At 44.1% G+C, this 26497-nt stretch overlaps 1 protein-coding gene across 3 annotated transcripts in view; it reads right to left on the bottom strand.

Annotated features, from left to right (window-relative positions):
- The window catches only part of LOC101874140 (protein spinster homolog 2), a 122391-nt gene that overhangs the window by 72530 nt on the left and 23364 nt on the right, over window positions 1-26497 (bottom strand). For all 3 annotated transcript variants that reach the window (XM_034068709.1, XM_031053618.2, XM_034068708.1), the window contains exon 2: window positions 16115-16180. In XM_034068709.1, coding sequence (XP_033924600.1) covers window positions 16115-16180 — 66 coding nt within the window. The remainder of the gene's footprint in view (window positions 1-16114; window positions 16181-26497) is intronic.

Consider the following 26497-nt stretch of genomic DNA (forward strand, 5'->3'; position numbering starts at 1 on the left):
CAGTCTCTGCCACAGCATTTCTGCTCCTTGCACTCACCCAGTTAATACTTTAGTGATACCACAGCAGCTGCTGCTTCAGCTCAACCCACTGCCACAAATCTTTTCTATTAGGAGAGCATGTGACAGAGGCTGGCATTTCATTTGCCTCTTCCCAATCAACAGCTCCTCTTCCCATTTACACTTAAAACCACCTCAGCTCTTGAAGAGATGTGCTTTGCAAGCCAGGGCTCAGTTAGAGATCCACTGGGATTTGGGATGAGCTCGAAGTGACTGTGTTTGGAGCAGCTGTGTGCAGGTGTAGCTATGTCAGTCACTATTATGTATGCCATACAGCTAACTCCTCTTGCTAAGTGACCTCCAGCAGTGCCAGCAGAGGTGGCTCAGTCCCAGCACTGGGTGTAGCTGAGATACATTTCTGCAGGAGCAAATTATTATGTGAGCCAAGGATGAATAACAGACACATAATGAATGCCATCCCAGGAGGGAGGTTCTTTTAAGTACAGGTATTTTCAACAGCAGATCCCATTTGTCTTTCTGCCTCCTTTTGTGGCTGAAATGCCGGCTGCGGTGAGAATGCAGGAAGAGTCTAATTGCCCAAACAGGATGGCTGGGTGGCTATTTCTGCCCCGGAATGCCTGTCGCACCCTGTACAGGTGCACACGCAGCCAGCACTGCCCAGCTTTTCCGTGCATGGATGGAATCACAACAATGTGAAGCCTAAAAAAACCCTACAAACCTTATACTTCCCACCCAAACTGCCCCCAGAGCAGCAAAGCATCCTCCTCTGCTGCCCATTTCATGTACCTCCAGTCATCTTTCAGGGACTGTGGCCAGGGAGCTGCTACTCACCTGCTGCATCTCCTCTCTGGAGCTGTCTGTGTAGCCATGGAAAAGTAAACCCCCAGAGAGTGGAAGCAAAGGAGATGAGAGAGAAACTATAGACTTTAAGTCACAAAAAGCTCCTGCCTACTGGAACCAAACTCCATTGCTTTTATTGTTCTCTTCTTTCCCTGTAAACAAAAATTTACCAGCTTGACTCTATGACTGTTCCCTGAAGCGGCTCTGACCCATCAGCTTCCCACCCCTGAATTCCAAAGGCACTGTTCCCTCTGTCTTCACTTGCTCTTTTCTTATGTGGACTGATCAGCCCTTTCCATCTCCTGCCTCTCCTGCCAGCAGGTCATCCACGTAGTATAAGCAAGAAGAAAGGCATTGACAAAGGCACACGCAGAGCTTGAATTTTCCTCTGTTACTGGAAGGTTGATAGGATGACAGGCACCTCCAAGAAAAGATCCCTTCATTTTTCACTTCAAGTACAGGGTTTATTTTTACCTGACACAAATAATGCTAGAAAGGTTCAGGTTCAGATAAAAATAACTCGCTCTCTACACAGGGATGCTCAACAAGAAAAATATAGTGGCTATCTTTGAGCTCTGAGTCAGCACGAAACCATATATACCTGTCTAATTGAATGCTGACAATGTGTTTGGCTCTGTGGAAGGCAAACCGAGACAGCCTCTGCCTCAAGGGACTGGCAATCCACTTAGCCATGGCAAAAAACCTATGTGCTGGGAGGTTGTTAATATTTCCCAACAATGAGAACACCTCGACACCCAGCCCGCTCTGGATGGGATAATTTATGGGTGTGTACAAGCACAGTCCTGCTCTTGCTGCATGAGACACTGCTCTGCTGGGGTGTCGTTGAGTGACTTCTACTCCTTTCAGTTGTAGATATAGGGGTTTCTCAAGCTGCTGATGGGACCAGCTGCCATCTACCCGCAGTGGTGAATAAAGACTCTCCCAATAGCCCAATCAGCTCTTCCATTTCAAAGACATGATTTTGCAATGCTTCTTTATTTTCATTTTCATTCTAGTTTTATGCTTTAATACATACATACATACAGCACATACATACACAGCACATTTCATCACAGTGAGGCCTGGGACAATTCCGAAAGGAAGTTAAACATCATTAATTTCTACTTCAGGGCTGAAGGAAGCTCAGTCACAGCAAAGTGACCTAGCCAAGATGAACTGTAGAAATCTTGAAGCTGTGCAGCTCTTCAGCTTCAGCAGTGTCCTGGTCACAGGACCAATCTATGCTAGAGGTATTTTAGAAGGTCTACAGCTACACTGGAAAGGGATTTTCTTTCCTTATAGCACCATAAAAGCTAAGCAAGAACAAAGATCCTTTCATGCTACTTGGCCACTGACCCTGATAGCTCAGACACAGCATGGTGACATGGTCTAGGTAAAAGTGATACCTGACTGCAGGACAGCCCAAGGCCCTGGGACTGAAAACATTCATGCTTTGATGAAGATGAATTCTTACAATACAATTGCTTGTACAAAATACAACCCTCTCAATCATCAGTATCACAAACTCTGCCATAGGTACGCGCTGTTACATCACTCTCCACATGGACTTTGTTTTACTTCATTTCTAATTCAACAGCCAACAGATGGATCATGTTGCTGCGCTTTGGCAAGTGCAAAACACAAGATCGCTGGGTTCCAGACTATCATGCAGACTAGAAGTTTCTGACAAGTGTGAGGAGCTTTGAAACACACCATCGATTCCATATGTTGTGCAAAGCTGTCATATACTGACAGCATTGAACAGAGGAGCATTGAACACACTAAATCAATTGGACTCAAGTATTCAACTGTTTGGCTTGGATGTAGCCTGCAATGCTCTCCTAGAACAGCCCACAGTACAAGATGAAATAGAGAACATCATAAATGCTTTGTGTGCTTGTGTCCTCAGCAAATTGATGAGGAGAAAAGCAGTGCTTTAAAAGGTGTGGACATAATTACTCACACATTGCATTTCTCTGGTAGCTCTCTGTTTGGCAGGACACTCTAGATTGTGTTTCCCTTATTGCTGATGCTACTCATCAGTATCCAAGCTCCAATCATGTCTTCTCTGCAGGGAGCACATTGCACCATGAGATGCCAGGTTTTTCCTTAGGGCAAACTGATGTAGAATATAAACAACATGTTTAGGATGACTATATACACCCAGAGCTGACATACATACCTACAGTGAGAAGGCAGCTGCTGTAGGATACCACTCAATTTCGTTTGTTGTGACAGGGTCAGAACCCAGTTACAAAAACACCGCTTAGGAAGACAGACATGGCCTGAACACAGCTTGCCTGGCAAGACCATGATTGACTCAACAATACCACAAGATGCAGCCTTGGGAAGAATCCAGTACTGATAATTCCATCCCTTTTCCTCTCCAGATTCTTCCCCAAATTAGCCCTTATATTCCCAGCAAAGGATATCCTGAGGGCTGGCTTTGTTCACCTTAGCCAACAAGAATAATTGCTTCAGTGGGAATTGCTGGGAAATCCACTCTTTGGAAACATAAATTCATATGAGAATAGCTATAAAACCAGCCCAATAACACTTTAATGCCACCTGAGCTTTGAGAGGAGCTGTACTGGGCAAAGAGAAACCACTGTGGTCAAATGTAAGTAACTGTTTTTTAGATACCTAAGCCAGTATCTCTATAAAACTGATCACTCTCTGGTCCTTTCTCCTATGCTCCATGACATACCAGCACTCCCTAGAGACCAACGATCCTCTGACTTACCCCCACAAATACTGCTATAAGATCTCAAACTCTGAAGTCAGTCTTGGTTTCCTGATTCAGGACATCAGTGTCGTAAAGGAGAGGGAAAAAAAGCCAAAATCTAAAACAGCATTAACATTTTCCACTTTCTTAAATCTTCATTTCCAATATTATGTCAATTAAAGCTGCATTTAAAGATTCAGCCATTCCTATCCTGCCTACTGCTAAAGCAAGTTATTATTTCACAGCCATTTTCCACACCCAACTCTATTCAGGCTCTACTTCAATATTCTTTATCTAAGTGTACAGTGGCAAAGATGGTGTTCTACTGTGTTCTACTGTTCTACTGTGCTGCTCCATCTCTCTGGGTGTCCAGCAAACTGACTTGGAGCAGGAGCTAACTTGCTACAAGATTCAGTTTTGAACAGCTCAACACAGATGACAAAATGTAAAAAGAAAAGAGGAAAACCCCAAACTCACCTTCTGCTTCCTCTACCTAAAATAAGGCTTTTCCCATTGCAAATGTGATATCAGGCATACATTACAACCGCATTCACAGATGCCTTTGGAAACAGAGATGGAATCTGTTACAAGAAATGGTTAGGCCTCACCTTGTGCCATCTTATGAGCTTGTCTGGCCACCTGGGGAGCAAAATCAGGGGACTGTTGAGGACTGAAAACTAACCTTCATGGACTCCTAGAATGATTTGGGTTGGAAGGGACCTCAAAGCTCATCCAGTTTCAGCCTCCTGCCACAGGCAGAGATACCTTCAACTAGAGCTGGCTGCTCCAAGCCCTATCTGGCTTTGAACACTGTCAGGGATGGAGTATCTATCACTTTCTTGGGCACCCTGTGCCAGTGCCCACCACCCTCACAGTAAAGAACTTCTTCCTTATATCCAACCTCAACTGCCGCTGTTTCAGTTTGAACCCGTCACCCTTTGTCCCATTGCTACAGTCCCTGATGAAGAGTACCTCTCCCCAGCATCCCTGTAGCCCCCTTCAGACACTGGAATGCTGCTATGAGGTCTCCACACAGCTTCTCTTCTCCAGGCTGAACAGCCGCAACTTTCTCAGCCTGTCTTCATACAGGAGGTGCTCCAGCCCTTGTTCATCCTTGTGGCCTCCTCTGGACTTGCTCCAACATCTCCATGCCCTTCTTATTTTGGGGACACCAGAACTGCACACAGTACTGAGGAGCTTCTTGTCAACCAACACACCCAAATCTTCTCCTCAGGGCTGCTCTCAATCCAGTCTCTACCCAGCCTGTGTTTGTGTTTGGGATTGCTGCAATCCACGTGTAGGACCAGTCCCAGTAACGCAGCAGAGACAGGAGACCAGAAGCAAGCCCAGTTCCCCAGGGGCAGGAACAACATGGGCACCTTTGCCCAAAAAGGCTTTTCAACCACAGAGTGCACTTAAACACCAAGAAATGACAGCCTAAAGCTGATAATGCAGAATAATCTAAATCCGTTGATCCCTGAAATCTGCATTGAATACCAGGAATTAGATTTAACTAGCAATAAAATACTTTCAATCTGTTGTTCTCTTAATAGAACGATACATCATTTGTATCTCATATAAAGAGAAGTAATGTTCCTTTTTTCTAATTTGAGATGGGGGGAAGCCTGTTTTCATCCTAAAATGAGATTTTCCATGCTGCTTTACAACTGTGCTGCTAATCCTGCATCTTCCCTCAACTAACATTTTCATTTCAGATGTTTAACTAGTGTGCATTAGGAGAAATCAATCCTCAAACCTGCTTTCTGTGGCAACACAAAACAGGAGAGAGAGGAGACACTCTGAAAGATCAGTGTGTTGCTATTAAATTCTTTGCTAACACATAATTTACCAACAGAAGCAGCTTCCTGAGAAAAACAACACAATAGGAAATGCTTCCCCTTTAGAGGGAAGTCAAGAGCTTCTCATGCCATAGTACTGATGGAAACTTGCTAAAAGAAATGTTCATCTGACATGTTTTTATCCCAGAGCTTTGTTTGGGTTTGTATTCCATGTAGGAATGTGTTGTTGAGCTCTACACGTGAGCTCCTAAGAGCTGCTGGTTGCGTTTACAAGCAGGAGAAGCCCTGCAGTAAGCACACATACACTTCATGAACATGCCATACAACAGTGAGGGCACAGGAGAGCTCACCCAGCTACAGTTCCATCTCAGGGTGAGGGGTTTGGGAAGGCTGGAGCACAGAAGCTGGGTTTTGGTAGTAGACTCAGCCAGAAAGAGACCTCAGTCATCACCTTCCACCAGTGCACTGGGGATGCTGCAGCCATCAGCCCAGAGGGCTATCCCAGTGGGAACTGCAGGGATGCTGAGAGGCAAGGAAAAGCTACATCAAAGCCTTGCAGATCCTCACAGCTCTGCTTTGGGAACAGGGAGGGGGATGCAGTGCTTCTCTGACATTCTCTGCAGGCAGCATGTGGGGCTGATTGATTTCTTTTTAATTACTATTACAGTTCTTTAGGGGGCTGTTGTACCTTCTATAGTGGGCCTGGGAAAACACATGCTCCCTCTTTTGAAGGGAAAATGGCCATAATCTCATTTTAATTATGCAGTGGACTGTCAACTCCCACAGCACTGACAACCCCTCAAAACATTCCCTACTCCAGCCAGGACAGAGGGACCAAATGAGACTTTGCTTTCAAGCTTGTAATGTTTGTCACTGACATCCACCAAAGTTGTCCTACTGGGATTTAAATCTGAAGACATAGCTGCAGCTTACACGTTCCCAAAATCACTGGGGAAAGCATGTAAACACATGGAAAAGGGACAGGAAACACTGTGGGGTTAATGAGAGACCTCCAGGGCACTCCAGATCCTGCTTGGTGTTATCAATGAAGTGCAGGAGCAGAGCACCGATGGCTGGACAGGGGAGAAGAAGAAAGCACATTCACAACGTGTTTGAACACATGCAAGTAGAAGTGGTTTAATAGCAAACCCCTTTTACCCCATTCTTCTGCAAAACTGTTACTGGCCCAACTCAAGTCATACATCTTCAAGAGTGCTTTTACAGCAGATCAGTAAACTGCCTGTCTCTAGGTACATGAAAGAAGGCAAACATTTGTCAGGTTAAACTGAATTCTAAGGGATGAAAACATAGTACCTCTTATTACAAGAACTTCTAGAGGACAGCTGAAATATCTGATTCTCAGTCAACTGTTCTAAGATGCAGGCAGCATCAACAAGGGGGGTTCCTTTTAAAATCCTGCTGTCTGCAGCATTATGCTAATTCAGTTTTAGGAATAGGAATCACCATGGAATAGGAATATGCTAAAGTCCACAGAGGAGATGGATGCAGAAGCAGTTGTTGGCAATTGCTTCTGTTTGATGTTAAACCAACAGCCTGGGATTGTCTTATTTTCCTCCAAGTTTTTCCTCCAACTTCCCCCACCTCCAGGGATGTTAGTGCTCGGTATAAATAGTTTCACATCTATTTGTGGAGGAAACACATACATCTGGTGACTCTGCCCACCAAACCCTTGCTCCTAAAAGGTGCCTACTGGTTTCAGTATTGTCCTGCACAATTGCCTGCTCTTTATTGAGGTGCCTGTAAAATACAGCAGTGTCCCACACAATGATGCAATGACAGCTCTTGCTATGTATATACACCCATTCGGAATCGGACCAAAACCACACTAATTTTACAGAGAAAATTTCTGTAGTGCTGACTGGGTTTCAATTCAAAGCAACAACACAGAAGGAGAGAAAAGATCTCCCAATGGAATCTCACAATTTCTCCTTAATAGTGATGTCCATCTTTCTGCCTAAGGCACTGGCAATGAATAAATAATAATAACTAGTCCCTCAATCAAAGATCTTTCATGTAACCTCAGGAGATCACTACATAAAGCCATGAGAGCCATGGCAACAGATCAGAAAACCATGTACGCCTTGCATCCTGTCTGTGACAGTGACAGCTATCGGATCCTTCCGAGGAAAGTACACAAAATTCCCACACAGGCAGCTGAATTACTCAGAGGCTGTTTTAAGCCCTCCAAAGAATTATAATGTGTTATCCCCATAAAGATCTGAGGTCTTTCAAGCTCTGCCCCTTGTGACATTCATTTCCACAAGCCAACTGTTCACTGTTAAGTTCCTGGAGTGCTTTCCAGCAAACTGACCCAATTGCACTCATTGTTTCAGCATTCCGAAGACAACAGAAGGAAAACATCCCTCTGCCTTTTCAAGACGTTGATCACTTCATGTGCTTTTACGTTATGCCCCATATTTTTAGGGAAGAAAGAATCAATAACACAGACTAGCTTTAAAACCACTCCTGTAAGGGGGAAGTGAAGGGAGTGCATGTGAAGACAGAATGTGAGTGCACTCAGGGGCTGGCTGAGTGAACTGGACTAGATACATTTGCCAAGAGTGTCGTCTGTAAATGCACTTGCTGTCTAGTTTCATTGTCAGTCATGAATTCTCTAAAATGCAAGCAAAGAACCAGCTGCACTCACACGTACTCTGTACCCTGAGCTAAGTCTTATTTGGTTTACTACTCCTGTGCATTCACAGACACTGTGTGTTTAGACAAACACAGTTCTCCAAGGGCCAGGAAATAAATCCCTGAACCACTGACCTAGGCTGACACACAGTGCAGCGTGGGTCAGGTCTGTCTTGGGCAGAAAACAAGGTTCTAGCCCTGCAGCAGTTGCCATGCTGCTTTCTCTTGTACATCAGGTAGCTCCATCCATGCTTCTCTTCTTGACTGGCATCTAAACTGCAAGAGAAAACCACCAAACCCCACTGCCCTAACAAGATCCACCAGTGAGCCAGAGGCATTGGGAACATCATCTGCCATCTGGAATTAGAGTCCTAGAACATAGAATGATCTGAGTTGGAAGGGACCTTAAGATCATCTAGTTCCAACCCACCATGTTCCATTAGACCAGGTTGCTCAAAGCCCTGTCCATCCTGGCCTTGAACACTGCCAGGGATGGGGCAGCCACAGCTTCTCTGGGCACCCTGTGAAGGAAGAACCTTGGAATGTGTGCGCATACTGAAGGTAAGGGGAGAGCACTGAGAGATTTCTTCTGAATTGGTGCAACAATGCACCATTCATGCAATTGAGACTTACTTGTGTTAACTGGAATCTAGTTCTGCAGGCTGGTAACAGCACCAAATACCATGAGGAATGTGCACTTTTGACGTAACTGATGCCCTGGAATTCATTTTCAAAGCCAGGTATCTGCGTGTCCAAATGAGTCACTGCAACCCAAGTCTCTGTGGGTCTATGCATGGGAATCGCTGCAGCCCATACTGGAATGTAATCGCTCCTGCTTGGAACACACCAGCTATTTCAGCAGCTTGGAACAGTTAAAGGCTATGGTTCCCAAAACTGCGTTCCACAAGGTAACAGCAAGTTCTCTGCAGCCAGCCACACAGCAATGGTACTTTTATAGTGGTCTGATGATAAATCACCATAAAAATTTGATTGTAAGGATGCAGAGTGGTCTGGTACACAGCCCAAAAAGTTTGGGAAGCACTGGTTTGGAAGAAAAGCCATCTGGAACTCAAGAGAGAACAATAAAGAAACAAAATAATCACATAGACTGGTCTAGGATTCCAGCATTCTCACTACTGTGAAAACACCCTGGTACCTCCAGAACATACTAGATGCCTGCTGTACTACAGCTAACACCTAGCTCTTTGCTTCACTGCAAAACAGTGTCTTCAGTGCTTCCAAGTTCCTTCACACTCTGTCAAGACTGATTTATCCAAATGATCTCTCTCAAATCATCATAGACTCACAGAATGGTTTGGGTTGGAAGGGACCTTAAAGCTCCTCCAACTCCAACCCCTTCCACTGGAGCAGCTGCTCCAAGCCCCTGTGTCCAACCTGGCCTTGAGCACTGCCAGGGATGGGGCAGCCACAGCTTCTCTGGGCACCCTGTGTCAGCGCCTCAGCACCCTCACAGGGAACAGCTTCTGCCTAAGAGCTCATCTCAGTCTCCTCTCTGGCAGGTTCAAGCCATTCCCCCTTACAGGCCCTTATCAAAAGTCTTTCTTATAGCCCCTTTAGGCACTGGAGCTGCTCTAAGGTCTTCCTGGAGCCTTATTTTCTCCAGGCTGAACAAGCCCAGCTCTCTCAGCCTGTCACACCTCCTCCAAAAGCAATGCTCCCAGCCATACTGTATTAACTTAGAAACCTCCCAGTGGGCACAGACCAAACCTGACCTCTCCATCACCCGAGCTCAGATCTCTGGATGAATATTGCTGCTTGCATTTTCCACAACACACTATGTTGCCCTGCAGAATTGGAGGTTTGGGCTCTAGGAAAATAGGAGTGCTTCAGGTGTGGGAGGCAAGGCAAAACCAAAACAATCTGGAAACAAATCTTTAAAGAGAACACTTATGGTTCCCCTGGGGTGAAGCATATTAAATATGAAAAATGTACTATAAAAGTTAGTTCTGGTTTTGCACCCCCTCTTCATAGAAGACCCTGCTCCAACTTCCCTTAAAATCACCTCTCCCACTCTGGGCTAACACCTTTAAATTGTACCCAATAGGAATCAGTGGCAACTGTATGCATAGACCTAGAGCAGGGTACAGAGAAGACATCCAGGGCTCCTTCTGATTTAGAACATATACACTGTTCTGGTCACCATACTTGAAAATTAAACTTACAGGCTCAGTGAAAAGCAAGAATTAAAGCTAAGCAGATTTTCTATTTACTACCAAAAGCTTTTAGTGTCACTGCAGAAGCAAGGGAAAAAAGTAAGCTACTCATGAGGTATTGAATATAACTACACACCTCTCTTCCAGCAAGTGGTAGCCATTAGATGTCTAATAATTGCATTAAAGTAACTGTCAATATAACTCAACTGTTCACCTCCCATCTTCCAACACCAATGTGGTGTTACTGAAAAAAGCAAAGGTGGCAAAACTTGCCCCTCTGAACTACATGAGCATGAAACACAGTGCAGATACCTCCATGTGACATTGCGTAGCTGGTATTAAGAGGAAGCTGTTGCTTAAAAACATTACACAATACCACAAAAAAATCCCATCTTCCACTATAAAGAGCCCGAATGAAGTTCTGAGGTTTGGGGAACATGTGCAGGGGAAGATGGACAGGCTGTGTGAAAGGCTGCTCTGGGTGGAAGGATAACCACTTCTCTAAAATCTGTGGGAAATCTTTCCCCTCATTATTATAATAAATTGCAGAAGCCAACACAACCTTGGCAAGAGGTGCTTGAACTGCAGCCTGAGGGAAGAGAGGCCAATATCTACTTAGAGAACAGACTTGCCACGGGCAGCACAAGTGCAATTTTCTCTTGCAACAACCAGCCCAAGTACCTGCCCTGTCTGAAAAGAGTTAGGACAAACCTTTCTTCCACAAAGCAGGAAGACAGGATGGGAAATGAACTGTTATGTTGTGGTAGTTGCCATGCAGTGTCATAAACTCAAGATGTTACTGAAGACAAGCCAGGCTGGAGAAGTGCCTGTTCTAGTGGCCTGCACTCACTTGCTCACATGTGCAACAAAAAGCCAAAGCATGACATCAGTTCAGGCCTTTCCCTCCCATCAGCAGAAGACAAGAACACCTTCCCTCCCTTCTCTGCCCCTTCTCTCCCTTCAGACAGGATTTACTTTGTTCTAGGGCTGTCTGGTGGGAGTGAACACTGTAAACATCAGTTTTATGGGGCACAAACACCTTTCCTGTAACCTGCTCCCTGATTCAAGGAAGTACTTTCATTCTTGATTGCAGAGAGATTTCCACATAGGCTTAAGTGCTGGCATGAGTCAGTCCCTCACACTGCCGTGGCTTCCTAGCACAGCAGATACCATTCTAGCACACAGGAAAAAGGACTATTGGAACCTGTAAAATACTTAAGCAGCAGATAATCAGGCTCTTGGACTATCTTAACTTACCCCACCTTGATAAGTACAAGACCTACCCTTGTCACAACATTAACCAGGGAATACCAAATGCAGAGCCCTGCTTCTTCATCTTTATTGCTTAAGTTGGAGCTGTCCTACACAAACTCCCCTAGTCCAGCAGCATGCTGTAGGAGACTGAAGGAGTTCAGAAAACATAATATGAAATCAGGTACGGGGAAAAAAGCACAGGCTGTCATTATGTGCCAATGACAAGATGATGGGAATCAAAAAGAGTTGAAAGAAATCTCTTCAATTTAGCAAGCGTGATTTATCCCATCACTGCACTCTGCTGTTTCAAGTTCCCTACTCACTGCGTATGCTTAGAGCACACCGGAGCTGCTAACACTTCTGCAAGGTTGCAGTGTAGCACAAGGTTGCATTAGGTCAGCTCAAGAGGTAGACGGATTCAAGTGAAGGTTTTGCTTTTCATATGAGAAGTTTTCATTGGAATTGACCCTTCCAGGAAAAAGGAGCCCAGAACTAGACTTCAGAAAGTACCTGGCATTGCTAGGCTTCCTGGCAAGCAGGGGCTGAAAGGCATTTGGGAGAATGCCCATCTCTCTCCACGTGAGAAGACACAAGTTCATTCAGAGTCCCAGTTATCTATGATTATTCACCTTTAATGAGTCCTCCCGGATGCTTACATTTCCTTGCTTCCAGCCCTTATGGTATAAACCTGGTTAACATGGTTTCCTCTGATGACATCCCTATACCTTCTGAAGACAGACACTTTTCCCCTCTGCATTTCAATGGAGTTCTTGCCATACCCTTCATTTGATGCCTTACACAGTTTCCACTTGCAGAAGTCCCCACTGGTTTATGTGCCTTTCTCTGAGCTTGAGCTTCCCAGGCTGGAAAGTGAAGGTACCCATTAGCAAGGACCAGATCTCTGGGTCTAAGCTTTAACCTAGTTGAATGCTGTGTGTTCAAGAACTGGACCACAGTTCTTGTGCTGGCTCTGCCTCAGACCTGCTGTGTGACTTTGGGCAGGTCACTTCTCCCATCTGGTTCTCTTGTTTTCCCCATCTGTAGAAAAGGGCAGGCCTCATACATATAAAACATCCTGAGATCTTCAGAAGACAAACTATATTGAAAGCCAGGCACTATTACTATTAGAGCTCTGGTGTGCTAAATAGACACTGACAAGAGACACAAAAGCAAAATAAATCCAAGGACAAGGAAAGCAGGCAGAGCAATAAAGCACAAAAATTGAAGAAAGAAGGAGAAAAAGAAGTCTAGTGAAAACCATCACACAGCCCTGGGCACTACTCCTTCAGTCTGAGTATATATGGAAGGATAACTTTATTTTGAAGCAGTTCTACAAATCCAGCTGTTTATCTCCTCAGTCACTGCTGGTTTAGAGGCCTGCTGTTTTGGTGAGTCCAAATTGCTGCTCCTACCTAACTCTACACATGGGAAACACTTTTTGTACGGCTGGGCTTATAAATGTATTGACTGACTACAGCTGTACAGCTCAAGCAGGCAAAGGGATGCTCTGTCCTTTGGAGATCAGCCAGGGTTATCCTTTCTCCAGCTGTAAAAGGCACAAGTTCAGGTGCAGACCTGCAGGACAGCTCAGTGGGCTTAACTAATATTGTTCTAATTGCACATGTAGTGCTTTAAAAAGCAAGATCAGCACAGAATTATAGCATCATCCAGAGAGAACCAAGGTTCTGCAATTAACATAGTTATATGTCTGTTACCCTACAATAGTACTGAGCAAGCAGCAGTTGTGACCTGTCAGCGTGTCCTTTGCTGTCACAGGATCCTTGCTGCAGAGACTGCCCCATTCTGTTCCTTTCCATTATGGATGAGGCTGGAGTGTCCCTGTGATTTTTCCATACAGGGAGGTCACAGTGCCCCTCTAACCAGTTTTCATTATATCTCCTGGGCAAAGAGCAGCTTGTATCTTGGGACTGATAGAAAAGATGACAAAAATTCAAATCCTGTCTTTGCAATTCCTAAGAAAGCTGTCACCTTTGCTTTCAGAGAGCAGCAGAAGCTGAGAGTGTATGAATTGGCTTTTGAATGTTTGAAGTGAGACAGCTGTGCTTGCAAAGAATGGGTTATGGTCTGAATACAGGATCACCCACTGCCTTTGGTGGGTTGCTTTTCCCCTTGCTGTTTGAGTTTGCAGCACCATCTCTTCCCTAAAATTGTGTGCAGCTTTGATTTGTCTTATTTTTTAAAGCCTGTTGAATAAGTGATAAGAACTGCCAGTGAATACTACATTTCACTCCTCCTCATTAACATTGTAAATTCATTTAGGACTCATTTAAATGCAGGATTAACAACCTGAGGACTAATCCACTCTTTATTCAAAGGACATAGTCAGGATGAGCAGCCTTTCGTCTCGCATCATTCAGTCAGTTTGCAGGACCATCTCTTGGGAAGAGAATGATATTTTTGTCTCTGCCCTCAAAGGAACTGTTCAAGGTTAAGGTAGACGTCTGGGAGACATCAGTCCTGGTCCCAGCTCTACTGCAGGCTTCTTCTGCAGCCCTGGTCAAACGCTTCTACACCACATCCATTACCCCAGATTTGCACATCCAGAGAGGTCAGGATTAGAGAACAGACAAGATTAAAAGTAGCATTTATATGGTGGTTCAGGGCAGTGTCTTTTATTTCACCAGGGTTCAGGGTACATGTGTCATGGGCCAGCTGCCAACACGGAAACTTGATAAACTGAAGTAATACATTTAATAAGTTTCCAGTTATGTGTCCCTACCCTTACGGGAAATGATGTTTTATTTTGTGAGCACTCTTTTCCTCTGATGCAACCACCATTAATCCATCATTATCCATCTTGTAGGAGCAAAATCGAGCCCTCAGTTTGCAGAGGAGCAAAAACCAAAACCAACCAGGAGAAAGTATTGCTTTTCTTAAAGCAACAGTTACCAGTTCCTAAACACTCAGCGGCAATCTTACAGTACATCACAGTGATGCTGTTTTCAGATGCCATGTATGTTTGCTAAAGAAATAAATCATATTTCTGGCAATTAACAAATGAAATGCCCTGTTGGAGCTCAGCTCTTACTCACTGTCAGTAAATCATCTGCAAAAGGATTTTAATCCACCGAGGGGAATGAAGATTAAATATATGCTTTGGCAAGTGTCATTTTCCACCAGAATATTTTCTTGAAGGCACTCTGTGTCTAATGATACATTGAGGACTTGTTCCTCTGAGTACAATAAATAAATACAACTAATTGCTGTAGAAAAGAGGCTGACAGACAACCATGGCCACTTTGGGCCTAAATGATTGGTGCTCCTTATACTCAATAACGCTTGTAAAGCTCAAGCCTTCTGTTCTGGACACGTGCAGCAGACATCAGCTTAGCTGAACTCTGCCATCCCCCAAGGAGAGCATTTTTAAAGCTCTAACACAAACTGTTGTTAACTGTTTGTATTGCAGCATTACCGAGAAGCTGCAGTGACACACGAGGACCCTGCTGTGACACAGGTTGCAGCAAATAAAAAGGAGGAAACACTGCAGTGGTTCACATAGCTTGAAATCAAAGGCCAAGTGAACATTCAGAACATTCTCACCTCTGATGTGATCATAAAGAATGAATGATTATATACACTTTGTTGTTGGCTACAGTTCCACAAACAAGCTCCTGACAGGCACTTGGTATCCACTGTGATAGCAAAAGAGAAAAAGCATGGAAAAAATGTCTTTCTGGCACATTATTTCTAATCCTACTTGAAGTCTAATGTTTTTCAGAGATAGAATTGATCCAGTGTGGTTCCCTCAGGCAGATGACAGTGACAAGACAACCCCAGCACCACAGATCTATGACTCCAACTAATACATCTGCAGGAAGTTTCCAAATCAGGCTCCTCTACCTAAAATCCTGCATTTGCTCTCTGCCTAGTCCTTTCAACACTCCATTAACACCGAATGTGCTATCACAACTACATGAGACTGCTCCTCAATGTCATCCAATCCTGTCTGCTGACAAAGGGACTCCTCAAGATCACCTCAGGTCTAGAGGCCAGAAAGCTGGGGTTTGTCCTGGAGTTGTACAGCTCTGTCTGCAGATGCCTGCAACATTCAAATGGCTCCTACATTAAAAGGACTTCACAATTGCAATAATCTGTCTTAAACACAAGGAGAGAAACGTCTGAAGCTAACAGCACCAAAATCAAAGGGATATTGTTAATCCATGAGCTCCGTGAGTGCAGTGATTGCCTGCATGAATGCCTGCCCTGCAGTTCTCATCCTCAGGTACTTGTACTGATGAGTTTTACATTTCCATGCCGCATTGTACTCCCAATTACTGTACATTCAGCAGATTCTCTCTAGAGCACACGAAGGGCACCATACATCACACTTCTTATCAACTACAGAAAGTTAGAACAGGATCCTGCTGTTGGTTTACCATGAGTTTTCTGACATAGAGGATGCAGTGACTCCTATTTGAATGTAGTTGTCATAAATAGGTTGGCTTGCCTTTGGGCCATCCTGAGCCCTGATTTCCTGCCCACCAGCAAAACCCCTCATGTTCATGCATCTTCCTAAGAGCATATTTCACAGCCAACGTGCCCAAGAACCATAGCTGAAGAAATGTGAGAGCACCCTTCTGAGAAGAGGAAGGTTACAAAAACCAGCAAGAAAAGGAGAACCCTCTTACCTGTTTGCAACAAGCCAGCCCCACTGTCTTTGACTCCAAAGTGCTGCTGGATGTCTAGTAACACACCTACAAGGAAAACAGAAAAAGAACCTCAGTGCCTTCAGCCTTTGAAAAGCATACATACAACTTTTGTGAAGGATGAGCAAAGCTTCAAAGTCCAGTAGTTTGGAGACATAACATCTAAAGATTGCACATTGGCTTCTCTTCTATCCATGTACACTCAATAATTGTGGGCTACTGCAATAAAAGCAGACACAGCATCATGCAAAGAGTTTGGGAATTAAATCATGGTGCATAAGCAACTGGTCTTCCCTTTCTACTTAAGTTCTCTTTTGATTTGTTTTCAGCAGAATCCAGATTCCTTCTCTTCTTTTACAGACCTACAGAGAAGCTGATTCTGTGCTTTAGGTGCTTCAGATGGTTTCATGAGACAAATTGAATCCAAGACAAGTCTTAACAGATCTCTGTTGGGAGGAGATGAGACACAGCGATAGGAGCAATGATAGAAGTTTCACATTTAGGTAGTTCTAGGGGGGTTCTCATTTCCAAAACAAATTGTAGAAAAAACAAATTGTAGAAAAAACAAAATCTAGAAAATACATTTAAATAGCTTAGTAAAGGTGGGTGAGTGACCAAGTGTCACTTGCAGTTTAAAGTAACTACCAGCAGAACCCAAACAAACCTTTCCTCTTCCCTGAACTCCCAATATATAAATTGGCATAAGCAAAATGAGCAGGTTTTGTAGTATTTACATGTTCAGCTAGATTTAGCACTAGGATATTAAATACATTAATCTATACAATGTCATTTAGGCTATTTTCCTCAAAACACCAGAACCCCCATTCTCCAGCTCTACTGAGCATCTATAAAAGCTCACCTCCAGTTCAAAGCCTGATCTGAGGCTTTTACCAAAGTGATTCTTCTCATCACTGCAGGCCACAGGGATCAACTAAGCAGCAATCTGAACTCATGCACCATAAATATCTTAGCTTTCAGGTCTGCTAGGATCACCCTAAATGACAAACTCAAAGAGATACAAGACCTCAAGATAACTATTCCCAGAAGATACCTGGGAAAATGCCAAGAAAACAGATGTAAATTAAAGGTACTAAAGATAAAACAGATATAGAGAAGGAAGAAAAGCAAGAAAGCTCATTTATCCTGTTCTGTACTGCTTGTACATCATCATTTACACAGGGCAGCATTCAGGTTGTCTTTAGATTACGAATGCCTGCCCAGGAACATTAGTTTGACCTCCTACAACAATCCCCAGAAGGCTCTGGGTGGGGAAGGGTGTGAATCTTATCAGTGTGTGTCAATACCCGACAGGAAGAGGGTAAAGAAGACAGAGGTGCCCAGTGAAAATAAGCAAAGGGCACAAAATGAAATCCAGGAACACAGCAGCTATACCATGGTCCAGAGGGGATGGCAGCTGGTGGAAAACTGTACTCTGAAGCTGATGCAGAGACTACCTCGATGTTGATTTCATCGTAGAAACCTCTGCTGAAGTGAGCACTAAGCAGGATTCAGACCTTCTGAAGCACCAGGTGCTCAAGGGGAATGAGCAAGCCAAGAGCAGATCCTCACCTATGCAAGAAGCAAACTGGCACAACCAACCGTCCTACCCCAGGATACCAAAGGGACTGATTTGCTGATGGGAAAAGGGAGATCAAGAGCTGCCTTATTAAAGCTGTCAGAGGAGGGAGATCCTCTGAGCAGCATGGTTGGACCAGATTATCTCCACAGCTCTCTTCCAGTCTCAACTATATGCTGGGATTCTCATTCCTTATCCCATGATGGAACACACACATACACGCCTAGAGCTCCCTCCACCACCCTGAAAGGTGCCTGCCCTGCCTACAGCAGCGTAATCCCAGCCATGCCAGCATGTCAGAGGCACAGTAAAGCACCAAAGTTACAAGGAGCAAGAGCCTGGGATGGGATGGAAAACATAGCCTCAGAAAGAAGATTTGGGGGGGGGGGGGGGGGAAGATTTGCATCAGAAACCAGAACAGCAAGCGAAGGAATTATAATAGTGCTACACAGTAAAGCAGAGGAGGTCTTCCAGCTCATTACAAAGAAATTATCCATCCAGTGACCAAGGCTTTACAGTTCTATAGTGCTTTTTCCACCAGGGATCATAATGTGTTTTACAAGCCTGAACTGCTGTAGCCACAAATGAAATAACATATAGGACACTGAGGTGCAGCCACCTTGGATTAAACCTCCAACTTTATTCTGGTGATGGAGAGGGAAGTGGGTTCTGTGGATAGTCAGTGCAACAGGACAATACAGAACCACAATTACAAGTCCTGTGTGAGCCTGGAAGCAGGTCTCAGATGATTAAGGGAGATCTGCATGTCTAATTGGCACAGCTTTCCTACTCCAAGTCTAGTTTATATTCTCTTTGGTCTACAGGTGTTTTGATATGGGATTTAGAGCATTAAATTAGAGGCAGCAGCAAGGAGCTGATGCAACGCATCTCTGAAGTGATAGGAGTTTCTCTCTCCTGTGGCAGTTTTCCTGCTCAGCATGCTCACAGGGGAACACACTCCTGCCCTCTTATATTTGCTCAGCTTTGTTTCCACCTCACTATAGCAATGACTCAGCCCAAACTTCAATAAGATTTAAGGATACAATTAAGCAATGATAGACTAGGGGAGAGAATACAGGGAAATGATAGAGCTTTTGACTTTCCCTTCTGCTTGGAGATGATGGGAAGGCAGAAAGAGCTGGAGCCAGGCTCCAGACAATGATCATGCTGCTTGCACAGATGTGCTCCCAGCTGTCTCACAAAACTGATGCAACCCAAGAAAGAGAAGCCACCACATGTGGCTGACAAGGTCTTCCTTGGATTAAAGCTCATACCTGTGTTCCAGGAGGATCTCAAAATAGTTATGAGCAACTAATAGGCACCGCTGCTCCCAAGACAGCCTCTCAGCAGGCCTGGTAGCCATCTGGGATGTGTTCATGACTACTTGGCACTCCTTAGTGCTATCACCTATTATTTCTTAGGTACATTTGGCATTTTCAGGACTGAATAAACACACAGGAAACACGGTGCCAACCTTCCAAGGTATCTTCCCAGCTAAACTAGACAATGTTAATGCTAATGCAGAGCAGAGCTTGAGATGAAACACAGGCAGCACCTAGCCAGAAGTGCTGATCAAGATTGGCATGGAGACAGGGCTTACCGGGAAACCCAGACAGAGGAATGACTGGTTACTTCAGTCAACCCAGACAGAAGAATGACTACTTACTTCAGCCCTATCTAGGTTACTTTACTAGGCTGGCCACGCTAGTATCTAAGGACCTGACAAAGCCACCAAGGTGATTATGGGATTTTTGAGGGCACTGGGCACAAAGAGTACTTTTAAGAGCAATTTGTAGGACAAAAGGTCTTTGGGTGTGGAGTGTTAGATAGGGAGGGAATGTCAAGTAAATGGGGATGAGGAGGATGGTTGACCTCATCCACTCACAGTGTCAGAGGGTTTCTAGGATTTAGTGCAGGATCCAGAGCACTGTTACCATTTTTAACTGCCATTTCACAAACAGTGAATATAAAAGACCTGATTCTGAGGCTTTTGGAATGCAGGTCCACATTTAATAGCCTAAGTTAACTCTGATTTAGGGGAAATCTAGGATGTGGGGAATTTTCCTGGAAGTGTGTCATTCAGGCTTCAACCAGGAAAGTAGGTGCTTGCCTAGGTGGACTCTCTGCTCCTGACCAGAGCTATAACAAAACAACAGTTACAGGCCTGAAAGGTCATCTGATATGGGGTTAAAAGATGCTCTAAACAGGAGGTCATCTTAGTACAGGTGTTTCTTGTGTTAACCATCATTTACAGAACTACACAGCAGATCCAGTGTGCAAAATGCCTTGGTTATCTTTCATATTTAAATGAAATAAGCTTTTCATCTACATGTATGTATGAGTAAAGAGTCGCCATGGTAAGAAACAGTGTTCAGAAGCTAAGCCACAATGAAAACACTATTTCAAAGCAAAAAGACATTAGAGCTTCTCTGGGAGAGCTCCATTTTCCACTCAGCAAAACACCATGATTTGATTTCAAATATAGGGTTAGCCTGTGCACAGGGTGCAAAGCTACACAATCAAAGCCACAGGTTTCTAGGCTTGCATCACTAATGCCAACACACATTCATTAAATGCTGCAATACCACTGCCCAACAGAACTACTTACTTAAAGAGCACATGCATTTTTAATGGTATCTTTTAGTGGGAAAATATTATGGTGCTTGGAAAGAACCAGCACACAACTTTCTACATGCTGTAGGCTGGGCACTGACTGCACTTACGGCTGCCCCCAGCATCCTCTCCACTGCCCCACTGCAGCCCTGGATTTGCACCTCTCTTTGGGGAATCCTCAAAGGAGATGGAGAGCAACCCAGACTCACACTCTTTGCTTCCAAAGAGCCAGAGCAAACTCTGTGGGAGGTTGGAACTAAATGATCTTAAGGTCCTTTCCAACCCTAACTGTTCTATAGTCTCCTTCCCCTCTATTACCTGCTGCTACCTACATTGGTTCCTTATCAAGGAATTTCCTTCCCAGGCTATGCTCCTTGTTTCTTCCAGGACCAGCTCCCTCCCTCAGTTGCAGGTAACTAGCAGGGGTAGCCCACCCCTGACCTCCTAGCCGCTGAAGGCACAAGCCACCTTCCTACCACCAGGCTCTTCCTCATGCCTGCAGCCATATTCAACCTGCTTCAAATAATGCATTAAGGAAGCAGAGGAGTGGTGCACACACCTGTCTGTTCAGAGCCATGTGAAAAGATTAGGTGGAAAGAAGTTTATTCCGAGGTCTCTGTGATTGTATCTGCACTGCAACCCCAAGGTGTGACTGCAGTTCACACACAGCTCCTTGAGCTTCAAACGAGCTGGCTTCAGCTCAGCCACCCACTGGCTCTTAAACACCAACTTCACAGTTTGGACCCTATTTAAATACTCAGCTGCAGAAAACCACCATGGTAGCTCTGCTGATATTTTTACCTCCAGATAAAATCCCGCTGATACCAGAACTAGCAAGACTAGAACTGAAACACGCTACCACCTTCTCTGGATTGCCATGAAAGCATTCCCTGTCTTCCATGCAAAAAGAAGCAGGTCTGCTCTTTAAAGTATTAATAAATTAGTGGTGATGTCTTGCTCGAAAACATTGACAAGAGCTTCCTTGGGACATAGATATCGACCTCCCTTCTGCAAAACTGATTTGCACTGTTGCATGACATGACAATGTGCACTGATGAAATAGCCTTTGGTTTTGAAATAGTGTTGCAGGAGTAACACGACAAACAAAACCAAACCAGCAACTAGACAAATCAAAACAAGGCTTTCCTAAGATCCCTCACCCTGGCACGCAAGAAACTCGTGACCTAGAAAGCACTGAAAAGAAACTGCCAACATCCACAGCAGCATGTGTAGAAAGAGGTTTCCTTGAGTAAAGTGGGGAATGCAGCCCAGCTGTTCAACACAAAGATGAGACAGAGTCAGGGTCTTGGTGCCCAGCACTGCAGCCATTTGCAGGCCATGAAACAGCTACTGACAGCACCCAGCGCAGGCAAATGTGAGTTCAAAGCCTTCCCAGCCACCCAGAGCATCTCACTACCTGCATACACAGAAAGGTGATGGGCTGCAGGCTCATCTCAGCAGACTGTGTTTGAAAGGCAGAGCAAACCCATAAGGGTGTAGCTCTGACACAAGAGGATTTGTTGCCTACCCCCAGTAGGTGCTGTACCTACTGCTTGGAAATGACAGAAAACCTTCTGTCTGCTTTGTACTGACATTCCTATTCTGAATCAGACCCAGTGTTATCCTCAGTGACAGGCACCACCTCTCACACCCACTTTCTCCATTCAATGGTTTTATCATTATTATATTATCATGGGGATGTATCTGAGCTGTTCAGTCATTCCCAACGGCTCTTGGCTTACCTGCATGGCAAGTTATTATGCATTAGGAAAAGAAAAATAAGGAATGCAATTAGCCAATGGCTTGGAGAGGAAAATAGATTAAAACCCAACTTCTCTCTCTCTGGCAGGGGCTGGGCAGTAATAAATGACGGTTCCTGTAACATAGCTCAAACTCCACTGTAATGTTGTATGCAAAATCTTAGCACAGAATTGCCTGCAAGAGTGGGAGGAGGTGAAAAATGTTCATCAGGTGTAGAATCAATTAACACAAGGCATCATTAGCACAGGGTCAGGGCGTCTGGGGAAGGCAGCACAGGACAGCGAGTCCTGCTCGGATTCAAAACACAATCAAAACAACCAGGAATGTGAATGCAGCCATGGCTGCCAAATGCTAGTGCTTCACTGGCAAAACCACACCCTCATCAAATCCTTCATCTCCATAATTACAGTGTGGGCCTGTTCCCAGGCCTATGGCTGGGAAGGAAGCCCTTGTCAAAAGGGGAGCATGGAATACCGAGCCAAGAGGAGCCCAACAGCTTAAATAGATTCCCAAACATGGAAGATTTTCCATTTATGATCCAATGGAATCAGCTCTCACCAGTAAAACTGCAAAGTGCTATGGGACAAACCTGAGACAAAGCTCATAGTGTCACTCTGGTCTCCTTCCAGCCCCACCATACAGCTCCCTACACTGAGATCCCCCATTTCCCCCTGCCTCATCTCACACTGAGACTCCAGTTTTGGCCTATTCTCATCAGCCTGGCAATTCCCAAAGGCTGAGGGAAGACTTCAGTTAAATGACATGATTTAGCTAAAAGCACATGCTGAAATGAATTGGTACCTAGACCTGAGCTTAAAAACATTTATTCATGGAGACTTGGAAGGATTCCTTGATGTGGAATGGTAAAATCAGAAGCTGTTACAACTTTAAACAACCAACAGCAACATAAATAGCAGCTAAGGTTTGTATTAGTCATCTGAAATGACAGGAATCATTAGCAGCTTTCAGAGAAGCTGGCCAGACCTTTCTCCCACACCAGCATCCCTAGCTCAGGACCCAGTTCAGACCCTCTTTCTAGTTTAACTTGCACAAACACAGGCACTCTTTGCACTGCAAAACCTCTGCTCTAATCCAAGTGAAACAACCCTTACTAAAGCAAAAGGCTGCTCCTGTGATGGTTTAGATCTAATCAGCAGCATTAACAGATGTTCAGATCCAAGAGAAGAGCCTCAAAAACTAAGAACATTATTATTTCACTCATTCAAATCTTAGAAAATGCAAAGATCCCCATTCACCCTCTCCTTACACGTGCTACAGCAGAAAGAAGTGGGCCTGCCACCAAAGCTCTGGTTGCCTTCTGGCTTTCTAATCTGTCCAGAACACTAACAAGTCTAACTAATTCACGCAATGAAAAATATCTCAGAGACTTTGTATATGAACTAATTAAAATGAATAAAACCAGCACAGATAATGATAGAGCAAATCAAGTGCACATGAATTCAGCCAGTGACTCACCACTCCCTTGTTTTCCTTATTGGAAAACTCCGCGTATCACCATACTGGGGTGACAATGAGTCAGGAAACTGGCATGAGCCACAGACTGCTAGGAAATTAAAAGAAGTATCTACAAAATCTCTTTGGGTACAGATGTGTACAGTGGCTTGGTACAGATGTGGCAGTGGCCTTCACAGCTCTGTTCTCGTGGCCTCCTGGCTACACAAAGCCAACGAAGGAAAGAGTCATAAGTTCCTCTGCACAATACAATGCAAGGCTCTTGCTTTCAAGGACCAATTTGATGTCTTTACTTTTATATCGTCTTACTTATATTTTAATCAAACACATTCAAAGCACACTATCATATCCTACTGAATGCTTGATATCACCTTATCTAGAAAATAGGTGGATATTACTTGTCTTAGAACCAACCAAAGGACATGCAAATATTTTGACAGTACTAAACTGAGCACTAATGGCACACATGACATGACAATGACAGTTCCCAAATTAACTCTCTCTCAGCATAAACTCTGGCTGGTCACTTTGTTGCCTGCCTCAATCACAAAGAACATGAGAACTGTCTGACATAGATTTTAGGGCAGGTTGTGACCACAAAGCCCAACAAAAAGCCTGTGCCATCAGCTGTACCTTCTGCACACAAGCAGCTGTGTCACTGGAGATGCCAACAGATCACACTTCACTGCAGTAAGACTCAATTCCTAATGTCAAACTAAACGAATTCTTTAGAGAGAAATAAACCACCACCGATGTCAAGGTTGTGAAGCTAAGGCAAGAAAGCCTCTATGTGTTCTAGTGTCACAGGCTCCAGTAAGTGAGGACTTTTTACCTCTTTTATAGCCACACACACTTTTGTGGCACAGAAGATGCAAGTGAACAAATGGGGTGATCAGTGACTGCTGACTTACAGCACATGACAGCTAATTTCTCCAGTTAAGAAGATTCCTATCAAGTCTGTAGAAATACACACTCAGATTGGACATAACTTCCAAGTGACTGCATCTCATCTCTTGTTTACAATTTGCTTCTGCTTAGCAATGCCTCGAAGCTCTTTTGGAACATCACAAGCTGTCCTGGGCACACTGGTATATTTCTGTGTGATGTAAAGAGCTTTCTATCCTTTTTTACTATAAAGGATGTTTTATAAATGCAGGGGTGATGCAGATACAGAGGTGCCCTGTGCAGAACTGCCCTATTTCTCAGCCAAAGCATGACACATCTACTGGCATGGTCCTGGGCTAAGGAAGATTTCTGGTAATCAACTTCATGCTTTGGGTTTTGCCTAGCTCATTGCCACAGGAGCTCCATGACAAGGGCTATGGTAACAGAACAGTGATGCACACTCCTAAGCAGCACAGCAAAATCTGAACTCAACCCAGGTTTGAGAGCCAGGACTGCTCTGTTCCCAATCCTGATACTAGATCACTATTTAACCTTCTGTAGGTTATATGATCATGCAGAATTTCAGAGTCTACATTAACCTAATGAAGATAATAACAATAATCATGTGTCACAGATACAGCAGGGCTTGGTTATTATGTTCTTGTGAAGTGCACAGAAGAGCCCCAGATGAAAGGGAAATTAGGAGAAGGAAGATTAATTATAAGACCTGTGCATCCCAAACAAAAAACAGACGGGAATGTTTTTGTTGTTGCTATTATTAGGAGAGAGCCTCTCTGATTTAGGGCAGCCTTTATTTCTGTGTTGGTAAAGCAAACCCATTTAAACCACTTTCCATGTTCAAACTTTATTTGTAGATTGTGGGCAGGTGATAAAGGCTGCAGAGCCTCTGATACTGCAAACGAAAAGACCTTTGATCAAAGGTCTGATTTCACAGTAACTGGTGTCTGTGAGATGACAAAGCTGACAGGCTCACCTGGCTTTTAACTGTTGCAAGGCAAAATAAGGAATCAAAATTTCACGGCCACTCTGAAGACTAGGATTCAGGAAAAGGAAATATTTCCTGAGGGTAAAGACATGATAGTGAGCAAACTCACTCATGATAGATGTTGCAATGAAATGGTATTAACCAGCACTTGGGAATTTAAACAGAGTTGTGTGAACAGAAACATCTTATCTAGGAAGTACTGAGCATTTATCATTTAGGTCAGTACCATTACCTGGTTTAAATATGGGGAAAGTGACCCAGCAAGAGACAGAGAGGCACATCTGAGCTCACCTGCAATTGAGCAGCACAGAAAGACGTCCAAGTTCCTTACTTCTTTCCCAAGCTTCAGCCTAGACTTCTATCCAGCCAATCAGATTCCCTCCTTTGCCAAAGACGAGCCCCAGTTCTTCCTGCATCATGCTTGGAATGTCAGATTCCACACTTCAACATCAGCCAGTGACAAATACAGTTCTAACTCTAACTTCATTACATGAATTTCAAAGTGATACCAAATCCCCCTTGGGACATTTAGTAATGAATTGCTTAAAAAAATAGATAAGTAGAGGAACCTGGGGAAAAAAAAATAGTAATTGTACATCCTTTCCAGGACACAAAAACCTTTCACCTTGCACAGAAAGCTTCGTGTCTTTCATAAAATAAAGTGGTACTGAACCCTTCGTTTCTCAAGAGTCAGATTTTGATACAAGTGCTTGTCAGGAAGTCACCTCCACTGTCATTTGTTATGATTAACAATGCAGTAGGAAGAGAAAAAAGACACAGCCTGCAATCCCACTGCCTGAAAGAGGAGTTTGAGGTTCCCCCTTCACTAGAAACAGTAAAAGGCTCTAATTTGTTAAGCTTCTGCTCACAGCCTGTGCATTGATTTCTTACTGACCAGTGCACCTTGGAGCCAGCTAAGCAGTTAACCCCAGCATGTAGCTCAGAGAAACCCACATCTCTTCCAAAGAAAAGCTTGGGAAGGCCCCACACCAGTTCACAGCAAGTTTACACCAAAAAGTATAAATCTAACTAATAAACCCTGTTTTTCTAT

This window comes from Melopsittacus undulatus, chromosome 13 (genome assembly GCF_012275295.1).
Source record: "Melopsittacus undulatus isolate bMelUnd1 chromosome 13, bMelUnd1.mat.Z, whole genome shotgun sequence".
In the NCBI taxonomy this organism is placed as follows: Eukaryota; Metazoa; Chordata; class Aves; order Psittaciformes; family Psittaculidae; genus Melopsittacus; species Melopsittacus undulatus.